General features: G+C 49.2%; 1 protein-coding gene across 1 annotated transcript in view; it reads right to left on the bottom strand.

Annotated features, from left to right (window-relative positions):
- LOC144937987 (uncharacterized) overlaps positions 1-14,731 on the bottom strand; it is an 88,941-nt gene that overhangs the window by 72,246 nt on the left and 1,964 nt on the right. Inside the window, exon 2 of the mRNA XM_078865664.1 lies at positions 12,021-12,102. Within this exon, the coding sequence (XP_078721790.1) occupies positions 12,021-12,102 (82 nt within the window). The remainder of the gene's footprint in view (positions 1-12,020; positions 12,103-14,731) is intronic.

Here is a 14,731-nt window from a genome sequence, read left to right as displayed (position 1 = left end):
CTGTTGTGCAAGCTCACTTAGTATAAACGTGCTCTTTGAACAATTGTCACTGTATTGCACTAATTATGTGGGGCTGCTGCTGCCATGCGGAAAGTGGTGCACAACCACAAACAACAACACACCTGGACATTCGTCAACAACAACTGTGTGGGCCTTCAAAAGAAACAAGATAATGGGCGACCAGTCTCCATAGCACACGTGCGATGAAGATGGGCCCCCATTGGCCAAAATGTCACCTATTACAGACACAGCATTTCCTTTTCAGGCCCGTGTTATTGACGGATGTAGTGCGCGGTTGGCTATGAACGGTGCAAAAGAAGTTCAACGTATTGTGTTGAGTTTATGTAATGGTGTTAGGCATACACATCAATGCCAGGCAGTCATCTTCTGGATTCATCCGCGCAGTGTGAACGAGTCCCAGTGCGAGGGATCCAGTGCGTGGGTTCTGCCAAACACTGGCTGCAAATTCAATACGAAGCATACGTTTAAAAATCCGCACGGTGGCTCACATGATCTCCATTGATTTCTATGCCTTTTTTTTCTCCAATACAATTGGTGTCAAATGTATCTTAATGTTGAGAATAGCCCTGAGATCGCAATAAGATCAGTAAAAACATTCAGATAATTAAGCTTAAACCGCAACAATAGACAAATAGATTTTTTGTGTCAGGCCTCATCATGATCTGACCAAATGTGTCATGAAACCCTCCACCACCCAACGCAGCCAACAAATTAAACTGTCACAAGTACAAGTGTTTAAAGAACGCCGATTATTATTATTGTATCAGCTCACCAGCGGTAATATTAAAGAGCGATTCTCATACCCAGATTTAGCAAATGGATAATTACGTGGCCCGAACCCAAACATTTCTCACGCCTCATAACATCAGCTAACGAAAAAAACTACGGGCGACGTAGAGACAGCGGCGCTGATATATTTATTGGTGGCAACACGCTTGTTTTTAATTCTTCCTTAAACGGCAGCTTTAAGGGTTTAAAGGAAGCCAGGCCCCGCAGTTTGCAGGCCGCCGCCGCGCGTCGCCCCGGAGGAGCGTGCCACCCCGCTCCGTGAGGGGCCTCCGCGGAATGCCGCAGCTGTCGCGTGCGGGGGAAACCAGATCACGAGCCGCCCCCCCGGGATACTCGCCCGCACGCACGCCACCCGCCCCTGCGCGTGTTTGCCCACGGAGCGGGCCGCCCACCCGCTACTCCGATGCCTCACAGCTAGAGAGCGGCAGCCGCCGCTGGATTAGGCGGCAGTCTCCAGAGATTACTCAGCTCTTACGATACTAATTATCTACAACTCGGGCCCCTATATATACACACACACATCGGGGTGTTTGGGTAGAGCCATGTCTTTGGACGAACGCGAGCAACCGTGTGACTGAGAGACGGCTGCCGCGCGCGTGCCCACATGCCCGCTCGGTTCCCCCGTCAGTCTCCTCTGAGGGGCAGAGAACGTGAAGCCCAGGGGTCTGCCGACTCCGTTTGTCACTTTGTGTTCACGGCTTGAGCTCTCATGAAAATTAGCGGTGGCAATGTTAGGACTGGAAATGAAGCACCAGCGGGGTTTTGGAGAATCCAAATAGGCAGCAGTCCTGAGTGAAGCCCTTTGCTAATCTGTGCTCAAGGGGACCTCTTTCCCTTCTCACTCATCCATAAAACTTGCTGTAGGGAGGGCATGGGTGGCTGGATGTTTTACACACTGTGAAAGGCCCCCGTTCATGGCACGCAGATGACACATTTACTTTGTGGCCTTCATAACAAATGGCGTTTTTCCAAAGTGTTTGGTGCTTCAGTGCGGCTTCTCAAAACCACCACCGATTATGCAGTGGTAACGTAACCACGAGTGTCCTTGCGCGGAACGTAAGCAACAACAAAAAAGGGCAGACCGCCGTTCGCATTACGCACTCCCAGAAGGCCGTCGGGACGATGCCTTGTGCAAGAAATACTTTTGTTTGTTTACGAGGGACAGACGTGCAAAGGAGGCGCGTTGTTTGCGTATATTTATTTCGCTATTTATATTCTCCACAACGGCAGCTACGGTTTGTGAGATACAGTGGTACCTCGGTATACGTCGTTAATTCGTTTCAGAAGGTAGGACTTATACCGAAAATGACATATACCAAACGAATTTTTCCCATAACAAATAAAGGGAAAGGAAATAATCTGTTCCAGAGTATAAGAAATTATATTTTATATGGCATATTATACATTAATGGGGTTGTATAAAATAATTGAGACACTACTTATTACTAAAATGCATGCATACATTTAAATAAATGCATAAATAAATTAAAATAAATTGAAATTAAACGTAACATCACTTTACCTTGCTGAGGGGAGTTGATAGCCTACGAGGATGGTGGTGAGGAAGGGGAGGAAATGTTATTTTTTGGAAGGAGAGTCCCCTTCCATTATAATTTCAGGAAACTAAAATTCTGGGGTTTTTTCTTTCTCTTTTCTGTTTTTTTTTCTTGACTTGGACCTGGTTGAGGCTCACCAGGTTTGAGTTTTACTAAAAACCTGTCCATTGAAGTTCGTTTTTGCCTTCTTCTAAGAATGTTCCTGAAGTGTGACATTGTCTGGTCATTCCACACAATACTGTTGCGGCTTGTTAGAGCCGTAACAGTATTGTGTACGCGGGTACTGTACGCGGTGACTCATCTCGACCCATACAAGTTCGAGCAAGCGCGTCGTATCCCATGCAAGACGTCGTATCCCAAGACATTTTTTTTTCTCGTCAAAACACGACATATACCAAATTCGAGGTATGACTGTATTGCACCGGTGAGTGCGCGTGTTCGGTTTCAGGATAATCTTGGAGTAGCGTTATTTCACGGGGGGTTCAAAGCCTTTCGCATTGGGTTGATACGGAGGAGTCGAGGGCCCCAACAGCAGCATTGGGCCGCACGAAGCGAGCGCGGCGATCGGGACTGCACAGCGGCGTCCCCTCCCGCTCCGCCGTGGGAGTGACTGTGGCAAAGCCGGAGGCGGCGGCGGCGTGGCGAGGGTGGGGCAGGATGGAAGGAGCTGGTGCCGCGCTCCGCCTGGCTTTCCGTTTCTGTGAACGGGGGGCTGAAGTGCCGTATCGAGCCTCCAGTGATGCTTGTGCTCCCGGTCCCGTGCCGAGCGTGCTGCTAGCTTGATCAGGCTGAGTGGGGTGTGGGCGCTCACCGCCCCCCTCCCCCAGACCGGTATTTCCTCAATGTGTACACAGCTGCAGGAGTGTTGTGCGTAGCAGTGAAGGAGAATAAATTAGCGACGTTTCCAAATTTATGTTTCTTCGTCTGGAATACCTCGACCGATTAGACAAGGCAACCAGGCACTGCAGCAGCAGGAGTGGCTGCTAAATAATACACGTGAGACATACTTAGCTCAGAGCAGAGCAAGCGGCTCACAATCGGAAAGTTGCAAGTTCAAATCCTGGTCACGGGATCAATAAAATGCGTACCACTTAACGTGTAAGTCAACAGCAATTGTTTGATACAGAGACAATCTCTACGCCGCACGAATATGAAATTCACACCAATGGTTTGGGTGCTGTAAACAAGAGATGAGCCGACAGTGGCTCGATGCTCCAATGAGCAGGAAATAACTCTGTTGAAGTTTTATAAACGTTCACTATGAGGCAGAAGCAAATGCACGATCGGCAACAAGGAGCGCCTGTGGCAGTCTGCACCGCCCACGTTCACACCGCCGTGACCCTGATCGTCCGTGCCCCCCCAATGCGATGCCGCCTTATCGTTTTGCCACGCGCACGCGTGTACAGTGCTCGTTTCGAGATACGCGAGCGGACGAGAGAACTCCACCGTTCCCAACCCCACGCGTGTTGCACAAGTTCCATACCCACTTCCTGTGAGCGCGCGGACCGAGCCGAGCACGCTACTCGGTGCGTCACCACCACAGCTCCGGAAGCATCGGGGGGCCGAGCGGGAGGATGCGACGCACCGCTCCGCTCGCCCGCAGCACGGCCACGGGGTCCGAGATGGACGCCGTGCGCCAACCGGTGGCTGCGGCGGCCCAGTCACTCCCGAGAACGCCGGTCGAGAGTAAGAATACCGTCACACCGAGAGCACGAGGCAATACCGGAAAATTGAATGGCATTTCCCAGTTGACATTGCATAATATGCGTAGCATATACACGTGTGTAGCATGTCAGTCGGCCATGTGTTCAATTGCAACTGTTGTGCATCGAGCCATCATATTTCACAGCGCCACGCAGATATCTGGAGTGAGCACTTTCCCCGCCAGAGTGAATGGGGACTGGACAAACTGGACAAACCGGGCACAGTCAGGTTCAACTACGCTCACAATAGAAATGTTGGACTCCAGCCTGAAGGCTTTTTATGCTAATGAGTCTGTACTCTTCTCATCTGCAACAATCGGCAGTCCAGTGTCTGGCCACACCGCAAAGATACACTGAACGCATTTCTAAATCATCTCAACTCGCAAAACCCATCCCTCCAGTTCACCATGGAAGTGGAAGCTGACAGAACTCTACCATTTCTGGATATTCTGCTCGGATGGGATCTAAATGGTAAAATAACACAGTGCTTACCGAAAGAAAACGCATACTGACGCCTATCTGAATGCAGAGTCGCACCATCATCCCGTACAGAAATCTGCTCTTATCAAGACGCTCATTCATCAAGCTAAGAAAGTGTCAGATGGTGACAGTCTGAGAAGGGAAATTCAACATATTAAAGAAGCACTGCAAATGAACGGTTACAATGATGCACAAATCAATAGGGCATTGAATGTGAAAACCAAATCAAATAACACGAGCATTGAAACTGCCCAAGTAATTAAAACAATCAAAATACATACATTGCGGGAGTAACTGATAAACTAGCCAGATGTTTGGAAAAACAAAACATCCGAGTCAGATGTGGCACGGTACATAAAATACAGAATTGAATATCTGGTACAAAAGATGTATTACCGAAGCTATCAACAGAAGGTGTACAGGATTAACTGCACGTGTGGTAAATATGTTGGGCAAACAGGACGAATGATCAGCATGAGACTAAAAGAACATCAGATAAATATTAAATTATCCCAAATACAACTGTCACCAGTAGCAGAACACGCGTGCCAACAAGGACACTCAATTGATTTTGATAATGTTGAAGTTCTGTGCAAAACTATCTACTACTGGCCAAGACTCATTAGATAATCTATCGAAATTCAAATAAATAAAAAATAAATTTAACTGTTCGGATAGCTACCGCCTTAGTGCTGCGTGGAAGCGAATCATCAAATAATACATTATTTAAATGCATGCCCACAAAGGGCCGCATACTTCAAGAGAGATTACCGTTGGTACGGCTATTTTAATACACACAATAGACAGGAAGGACAAGTTCAAAGGGCTCGCATAATGCATAATGTACGTTGCCTCAGTAATCCCCCCCCCCCCCACGTGGCGCAAGAGCACAGAATCGTGGCCACCACATCTACGCCTCTATATAAGGAACGAAATAGACTTCTCCACAAATCTGTCTGTCGCCTGATGAAGCTAGTTGTAATTACTGGCGAAACGTCGTACTCAGATTGTACATGTTGTGGCTTGGCTCTACAACACACCGGTTAGTGCTGTACTAGTCAGTCCCTCCAGAAAAACGCGGAGTTTTTTGGTGATTGTTGCGGGCAAAAATCGTTGATTATGCGGCACGTTTTCTTAAAAAATGCGATGGAATATGCGGGATATTTATGCAATTTTATGCGATTAAATTGCGGGAACTTGCAAAAATTGCGGGAACTTGCAAAAATTGCGGGAACTTGCAAAAACTGCGGTTTGATGAAAAAGAGAAAAAAGCGATTCCCCCAACACCCTATTCACTAGGCTACTACTTTAATGTAAAGAGTCATTTCTTATTACTTCCTATGATAAGCAAGCATACTACATCACAGAAAGTGCTGGGAATATTTAAGTTCTCATCTTGTTTTATTTCAGACCTTAACAAACAGATGGCTCAAACTTACAAAACATTGAGTCGAACAAGTTCTGTAGCTTTACAAAATGAATATGCTACAATTTCTGTAAAAATGAATAAATAAAATATTAAAAAATAAAATGTGTGCTTCCTGTTTTACAGAGGTAGCTATGCAAAATAATTTGCCCCCACTGTCATGTAACACACTGGGGAACTGCTTTGCGCGGTCTTTTGCGCTTATGTTTGTTGGCAAATGAGAAAGATTTGCGGGCTTCATCATGGTTTCATTGGCATCGCGGGGTTTGCAGCTTTTCAATGATGTCGCGTAATGAGTGACGTCACTTCATAACGTTCCCATGGCAACAGGGGAAATGGCTGCGCTTGTGTGAAGTAAACGCAACATTTTTCAACTTTCTGCTAAGATATATGTGACTTTTTGCAACGAAAATGCGGGGATTATGAAATCAAGCAAGCCCGCATATTTTGCGCGCGGAAATCTGCAATTTATGCGGCGAAAGTGCGGCGTATTTGAAAAAACGCGTCCCCCGCATAAATATGCGGACTTTGGCTGATTTTGCGTGAAATCTTGTGATCGATAATCGCGTTTTTCTGGAGAGACTGACTAGTGACGAATGTTTTGTTTACGTGACAACCTTTACTAGTTGGCTGTGTCGCGATCTAACCCAAAAAACCTCTATTATGCAGTGTCATACAGTCTGTTCTCCTATAACGTGGTATTTGTTGCTTTCCTGAAGAACACCGCATCATGGAAAAATCGCGTTACGATGAATAAAATATAATATAGGGTAAAGGACAGTCCGCGATAACACGTGAGATGTGTACGCAGGCTGAACAAAAACTGAGGCGCGTGGGTAGCATCTCGAAGCATCCAGCATCATCCCAATGCCTTGTGTGATGCTACGCCGAGGCAGCCGTACAACCGCTTATTCCTACTCGCGCGACGTAGTTCTGTTCTCTCAATCGCGTTATATCCAATTCGCGTCCGCATTATGAAAAAAATGTGTTCCCTAATACATTCATCGCATTATATCCAATTTGTGTTATAAGAGAACAGACTGTAGATACACCATATTAATAATAGTATTCATATTAGTTTGATGATATACACGATGTGTGAGTGATCAGTGGCAGAGCAGCATCTGCTATTGAGCGCCCTTGCCCATTGGGCTGTCAGCCTCCCACCCGTGGCGTGTCGCATCGCTGCACAGGGCAGCGTGCAGGAGGGTGCAGGCTCAGGGGCCCGCGACGGGAGTATAATGCAGCCACAACCAACAACAACGTTTACAATTCCTTTTTGGGTTGGATATAGCACAACCCATTAATGTGCAATGGTCTCGTATACCCTCCTCCACCTTACACGGACAAACACATCAGGTTGTTATTCATGAAACGCATAGTCAGTGAAGGAGCGTTGCGCCAAACGTGTGACATCTTACGACAGCATCAGGTTGTCAAACGAACAAAAGTAAACGCGGCAATTGCATCTTGGAAGGCAATTCACACCAAAAATGTTGTCACGACGCGTCACCGGAGGTTACACCCAGCATCTTCAGGCAACCATCGGACAGGACTCAGGAAGTGAGCGCATCCCGAATTGGCAGCAGATCACACTGGTTGCATGATCCTCGCAACAAGGAATTTGCGTCCGAAGAGCTTTGTGTCTGGGTAAAGACGACTGCGTTAAGAGATATTGCATTCGTCTCCACGGTGTCTCGTCCAGGCACCCAACAAAGTGCATAACTTACAGACCTCTCTACACTTATTGAGATATTTTGGGGTTTTCCATTTTACGAATGCGTGTTTTTACGATATTAAATTGTATTTGCATGACAATGTATACGACTGGAACACAATTGGCTTTCGAGCAGTGCATGAATGCAGTTGCGTCTCAAGATGCCCAAGAGGTTCCAAGCCGGTGATGTACAATGAACATTGAATAATCATTGTGGGCGAAACCAGAATAACAACTTGCGCAACAAATGCAAAATCTGACTGGGGGGTGGGGGGGGTCACCGTCCTGACGCCGAGCAACACCAAGCGGACCCCTTAGAGCACCCTGCTGTGGTTTCATCGGCTCATGCTCGCATGCGCCACCGAGCCCCATTGCTAGCGCGCGCACTGCCTGACTCCATCAGTTGCCGTGGGATGAGTGCCGCAATCAGCCGCCATGTTCAGCATAGGTCAAGCCACAGCAAAAATACGTGACCTCCAAGCAAGAGGCACATCGCCAGCAACTAAGCGGGTACAGCACAAACCCTTTGACATCCCTGTCCAACCACACCAAAAGGTTACACATTCCTTCAGACACACGAGGAGCCTTCCCCGTCTGGGAGCGCGACATTCCAGCGGCATCGGTTCGACGCGACCGAACTCAGGGCCGGTTTCAGCGGAGTCGGGCCTTGCGAGTTCACAAAGGTGGGAGTGCGATTTAGCAGGCGCCGTCACGTGCACCGATCTGGAGCCCCCCTCACCCCCCCCCACCGGCCAACACGCTCTTGGCACACAATGTGGGCCATTGTTACGCGTTCAGCTGGCCTCAATGGGCACGAATAAAAGAGTGCAGGCCAGCCAATCCGAGGCCTCTCATCCCTGAATGCCGACACATCGCCCACTTTGAAGCTCCTGCTCGGGGCCGCTGACAGCACCGGTGGTGAAAAACTCAAATCTGCATAAATCTCTTTTTTTACTGTAATGGGGCAATGGCGGTAGAGTTTTCAGGCAAGTTTTTATTTGCCTTACTCCGCACTGTGGAACAGACGTGGAGCTGCTGCTTCTGCCACCGCGGCTCTGCCACCGCGGCTCTGCCACCGCGGCTCTGCCACCGCGGCTCTGCCAACGCGGCTCTGCCAACGCGGCTCTGCCAACGCGGCTCTGCCAACGCGGCTCTGCCAACGCGGCTCTGCCAACGCGGCTCTGCCAACGCGGCTCTGCCAACGCGGCTCTGCCAACGCGGCTCTGCCAACGCGGCTCTGCCAACGCGGCTCTGCCAACGCGGCTCTGCCAACGCGTGCGGTGCAACCAAGCGAGAGGCGGATCCAGCGCCAACTCCACGGAAAGCTGCGCGATGGAACCGTTTATCCGATACTGCTCACAGAACCGCACCTGATCAATAGGAACGCTTCAGCGTACATTATTCGGTTATTTACATTGGCCTCAAAGGTGTTTTGTTAGGGTGCTTTTGATCACTAGTTCACTGTTAAATCCCACGTGATTAATGGTGACTTGCTGCTGGTCATCGTAAGTCCCCTTGCAAATGATTTTTCACACGAGTGCAGTGCTTCCCAAACCGCGGCTCTCTGAACTCAATGCAGTCTAGAGTTCCAGTTTTTCCACTTATCATGCGTATGCACTGAATAACAGCATCATTTGCATCTGAATGGACGAGACTGACGGATAAAAAAAGCCCGCGTCGCAGCACAAGGAGTGGAATTTGAGAGAGCCTGGAATAGGCTGCATGTGGTCCATTACGCCCCCCTTGAAAACAAGAGCAGTACAAGCAGCAGCAGCGGGCACAAGCAGCGCCAGCTGCATACTTACCAACTGCACCTTCAACTATACCTGGGCCTCACCGCAGGCTGCTTGCGGACTACATCACGGGCTGAGAAAGAACCATAAAGGAGCCACGCAGGAACCACGCAGGGGCCACTCGCAGGCTACGCAGGAGTAGGCCATTGTGTACCAGCGTCAGGGTCCAAATTTGGCAATTTAGAAAACTTACTGGCAAAATAACTCAAACATTGAATACACAGCGATCAGCTGTGTATTCAGACAAATAAATTAGAATCAAACGGAATAATCCTCATAACAGAACAATGGCAAGGAAATGTTGGACAAATTTCATGAATACGGACCAATGGTGGCAGCGCTCAAAAAGAGTTTGGGGTGGACACCAAATAGTCAACTGCTTTTTTTGTGTTTGGTTTGTTGTCCTTCCCCGCACCTCTGATTAGTACGATTGGCTACGTACAGTGCGAAAGAAGTTCAACATACGTACGTGCATAATCATCTTGCATGTGCTCGTGTATCTGTGCGTGTCTCATACACCGCCGGTGAACGCTCAGACGTTCTATCGTCGTGCCAAGCAGCTGAATTGTTTCTAATCATGAGGGGTGACAAGGGGAACAGACTTGGCACACGAGACTCGCACTCCAGAGGTCGCCATTCTAAACGCTTTAGTTCCATTTAATCGCGAAGTTACCACCTGGGGACAGATAATGTGTATGGAGGGATGATTTGTACACCACAGGTAGATATCAAGCATACATCCACACGAAGGCAGGTGGTGGGAGCTAGCAGTAGACTTCCTCGTGTAAAACCGTCTCTCTCTCACAGAGCTCCGTGTAAAACAGCCTCGCTCTCTCACACAGCTCCGTGTAAAACAACCCCCCTCTCTCTCTCTCTCACAGAGCTTCGTGTAAAACAGTTCACTCACAAAGATCCGTGTAAAATAGCCTCTCTGACAGAGCTCGTTGTCTCCACACCAACTGAGGCAAGGCCTGAGGTCCACTGGTCTCGATGGCCGTGTGGGCCTCTCCGGCCTGACGCTGAGCTACCCTGTGGCTGTGGGCAGCGCCGTGTCTCCTCTACCCAGCTGAGCGTGTCGGTGCTGACCTTCCTCCCTGGGGTTCTGTGAGTAACGAACGAGAAAACCACGCTCACGCCAGGGCCCTGCGAGCCGCCCACAAAACGCGAAAGTTGGCTGGCACCCAATATGACCCCGTCACTAGGGTAACTGTTGAGCGGGGCCGCAGGTGCGGTCGGCGAGAGCGGAGGAAGTGAACGTGAGGGCAGGGGAGCCGGAGGGAGACGCACCGGCGATCTGCCCTGGCGCAACGCATTATCGCCATCGAGCACCCTCCTTACGCCGGGGGTGTCTCTGAACCATTTATATGGCATCTCATCTCTACACACTTCACACACGGGGCACCCCCATGGCAGCTGTCCCTAGGAGGCGACGATTACTGTTGTACGTGTGATATCAATTGAGTAATTTTCAGTATAAGGACCCAAATTTTGACCCCGACGCCAGCGCACATTGGCCCTCCCATTGCCGCCAAGGGAGCTTCAACAGCCACTGTAAAATGAAGCAAGTGGCACGTAGCATTTTTATGGTTATTTCACGGGCATTATTATAATGCTGCTACCCCTGCGGCGATCCCAAACATTGGTGGCCGATCAGCAGATCGCATGTGGTGGGGTGAAGTGCGGCTGGCGTGGAAGTGAAAGCCAAATATCCACTAGAGGGACTCTCTGGGGCTCTCTCGAGTGGAGGTCCTTCAGCCAGCAGTGGCATGAGCAGGCAGTTGCAGGGCTGTGCCTCGACCCGTCCTCTACACCTCGGCCCGTCAAGCGCAACACGACAGGAACCGACCCGACCGCTTGTTTAAAGTTCAAGAGGTGCCTACCATCCAACACTCCTAAGAGGGCGGTAGCCATGACGCCATGGTAACCCCCTCGCACCTCAAAGCAAGAAGCACCTCGGTTCGATTCCCGACTCAGGCGACTTTCTGCGCGGATTCTGTGTGTTCTCCCTCCCCCTGTTCTACATGGGTTTCCTCCGGGTTCTCCCGTTTTTCTCCCTTACTTAAAAAAAATTAAACTACACAATGGAACTCACACCGGCCAAATCAAACCAATGCTTAAAAAATGTACCTGAAAATTACTCAATTGGGATCACACTGAGCAGCAACATCACCCTCCTACTGTGAAAACGTCAGAGGACCCTCCTGAAAAAGTATTTCCTGGATAATGATGACAACGACTTCGGCGCGTCACACACACAGCCACGACTCTCGGAGAAACACGAGAGGGAGGGTGAACCACTGCGTCGACGGGCTCTGGTGGCCAAAGCACAACCACAAAGCACAAAACAAGCCTTGGCGGCGTCGCGGAGAACACGACGGACAAAAACACGACGGACAAAAACATGTCTTCCATTGTGTGTGTGCAAAGTGTCAGACGTGGCGAGGCGGCGACCTCTGCATATTTAGTTTGTTGCCAAAATTCTTGATGCCGATGATGATGATCATGATAACGATAATGTTGAGGCGTCCCACTTACTTGCAGATGCCCGTGCCGTTGGCAAATGTCTCGCACGTGCCGCCGTTGATGCACGGTTGGTTAGAGTCCTGGCACTGCAGCCCTGCAAACAGAAGAAAAAGTGTCAGCCTTGCACAATGCCATAAAAACACGGGCGGCACGGCAACCCGTACGGAACGTGGCAGATCAATCTCCGTCCATTTCCATGTGTACGGGGGATCGAGTGTTACACCCTCGCATGCACGGGTTATCTCCAGGAACTCTGGTTTTCTCCCACCTGTATAAATACTCATTAAATGGAGCTGGAAAAACATCGCAAAATAGGACTCTAGAGCTTGGGCAATTGTTGGTGCAGGTTTTGGCCCCCTCCCCAAACACCTGTCTGTGGCTTTCCGCAGCAGTGTGCCGTCACGCGCTTTTGTATTTACTTTGTTCATTTTAACAATGGAAAGCAGCCAATGCAGACGGGTCTTGCAGGGGCAACAACGAAGATAAGACTCATCAAAATAAGCAAGCACATGTGGGAAACGCAGCGTCCACCACCAAGCGCACGTGCCTGGCCACTCGTCGCCGTCGCTGACGGAGGTGGTGGGGGGGGAATTTCTCTTTGGGATTTGTTCAGAACAAACACAAAAGATCGCACGACGATGTATTCCTCCGCCGCCCAGCGTTAAGAACCCACAACACCGTCAACCAAAGACCACAAATAATTAGATGTCACGTCTGTAATAAAAGCTGTGGAACACAGTTGCACCATAGCAACTGCACCAAGTCTGCAGTTTGAAAATTGTAATGAGCCGAAAGGTTAATGTTATTCATGATATAATACACTCACGAAAGATAAATGTGATATTCATATAAAAGAGGTGGGGGGGAGTGAGCACAGCTTCTGGTCTATTTCTTAACTGTGCTCCAAGAGCGCTATCGGCAAGCATCGCGACACGAGATGAGGTGGCCATTGAGAAACTCTCGCAGACCAGCGCAAGGGTACAGCACACCAACAGCCCCAAGAAGCTGCCCCAGGGTCAGCGACGGTAATATAACTACGGTGGCAGGGGGGGGGCGGCAGTGCAACGTTGACGGCTCACGCCTCACTAAAAAAGTCTTCAGACTCAAAACTTTCATAGGTAAACGTTCACGTTAACATCTCACCACGATGGCGAGATGTTTACTCCCTCGCCTAGTATACAGGTGGTCGTGGGTATGATGCTGACTCAGGCAGCTGTATATTTGGGAGTTTGGATGTCGCTCTCCCCGTGTTAATGTGGATTAATGTGGATTTTTCTCCAGGTCCTCCAGTTTTTTCCCCTCCACATTTAGAAACATGCATTTCGAGTATTTGGCTGCTATAAATTTCCACAAGATAAGCCACTTCGTTGAGCTATCATTTGTGGCCAGGTCGCTTATGAAAAAGAGCTACGTAAATAAGTGGGCCTTACCTGGCAAATTATATCTGAGCTCCCTTCAAGTGACCGTTTTATCTACTCACGAGCGCACATACTTTCCTCAGAAACGTTCGTCGCATGGCAGTTTAGCACGATTCTCAAGAGCTGGAAATTTACCAAACTAAAGCGACAAAAGCGACTGGAACACGTTGGGAATTGAGTGCAGTCATTGGTGACAAGGCCAAAGCCACACTCCGAGAAGCTTGTTTTACCCGCAGGCGAACGAGACCCCGGTTTGAACCCCGCTTCTCAAGAGTGCCAACTCAGTACCCCAACCGCTGAGCCAAGAGGCCAGCTCAGAGGGAGTTTTGTGAATTCAGTTCACATGGGACTCTGCTGCATGACATCAATTTCCCCGCAGGTGAGTTAATCATATAAGTCATTAAAAGTCAGGCTTCACGTGGTAACAAACTTCACTTTACAGTGACTTACAATGTCTGGCTGCAAAATGAAAAAACTTTATTTCCCTTGAGTTGTATAATCTTGTTTTTCACGTGATCTGCAAAACTTACATCCATATTTAAAGGCAGGTCATGATTGTACCACGCTATCAACACAATTAAACTTTCAAGGAATTAAACCCATTGTATGGCAGGCCTGAGAGTTGTTTATCCATGGTGCACTTCCCCCACAAGCCCTGTGAGATCTGTAAACAATGAGAAGATTCACCGACCCCTTGACCTCCAAAGACACCACCACCACCCACAAGGAACAACAGAACCCATGTGGTTCTCAATCGCTAAGCAAGCAATCCGCCTCCTTCCTTCGCACACCTGTCCCTCCACTTTAAAAAAAAAAATGTTCACACATCTCATCAGCCACGCCACATTCTGGGAGTGAACATTTTCAGAAGCAATTGGTTCAATGCAAACCTTGGACCAGTTTTAAGATTCAGTGTCTCATCAGCAGAGCCAGGCTGTTCAAACCGCTGCTGGTGGTAGTCAGATTTTGATGAGCAGGAACCTTTTCCTGATAGATATGGGCCCGACTCAGCGAGGTTAACAGGCACGAGCCAACGGCCTTTATTGCACGGATACACGGGGGAGTGGGGCTCACGTCAGCTGGGCTCCCTCGGCTCAGCTCTGGCACCATCGACTCTGCGCAGCAGTGCCAAGTGCTCCTAGCCTCTACATCACGGGCGCCAGGCAGTGGTTGGTGGCGACGGCGGCGGCGGCGCAGTGGCGAAATTCGTGCCTTATAGCAAGAAGTGCCTGGGTTCGATTTCTGCCTCGGGTGTCTTCTCTGCGTGGAGTTTGTATGTTACCCTGTTATTCTGCTTGGGTTTCC

This window comes from Lampetra fluviatilis, chromosome 20 (assembly GCF_964198595.1).
Source record: "Lampetra fluviatilis chromosome 20, kcLamFluv1.1, whole genome shotgun sequence".
Classification (NCBI taxonomy): domain Eukaryota; kingdom Metazoa; phylum Chordata; class Hyperoartia; order Petromyzontiformes; family Petromyzontidae; genus Lampetra; species Lampetra fluviatilis.
This window is presented reverse-complemented; position numbering and strand designations above follow the sequence as displayed.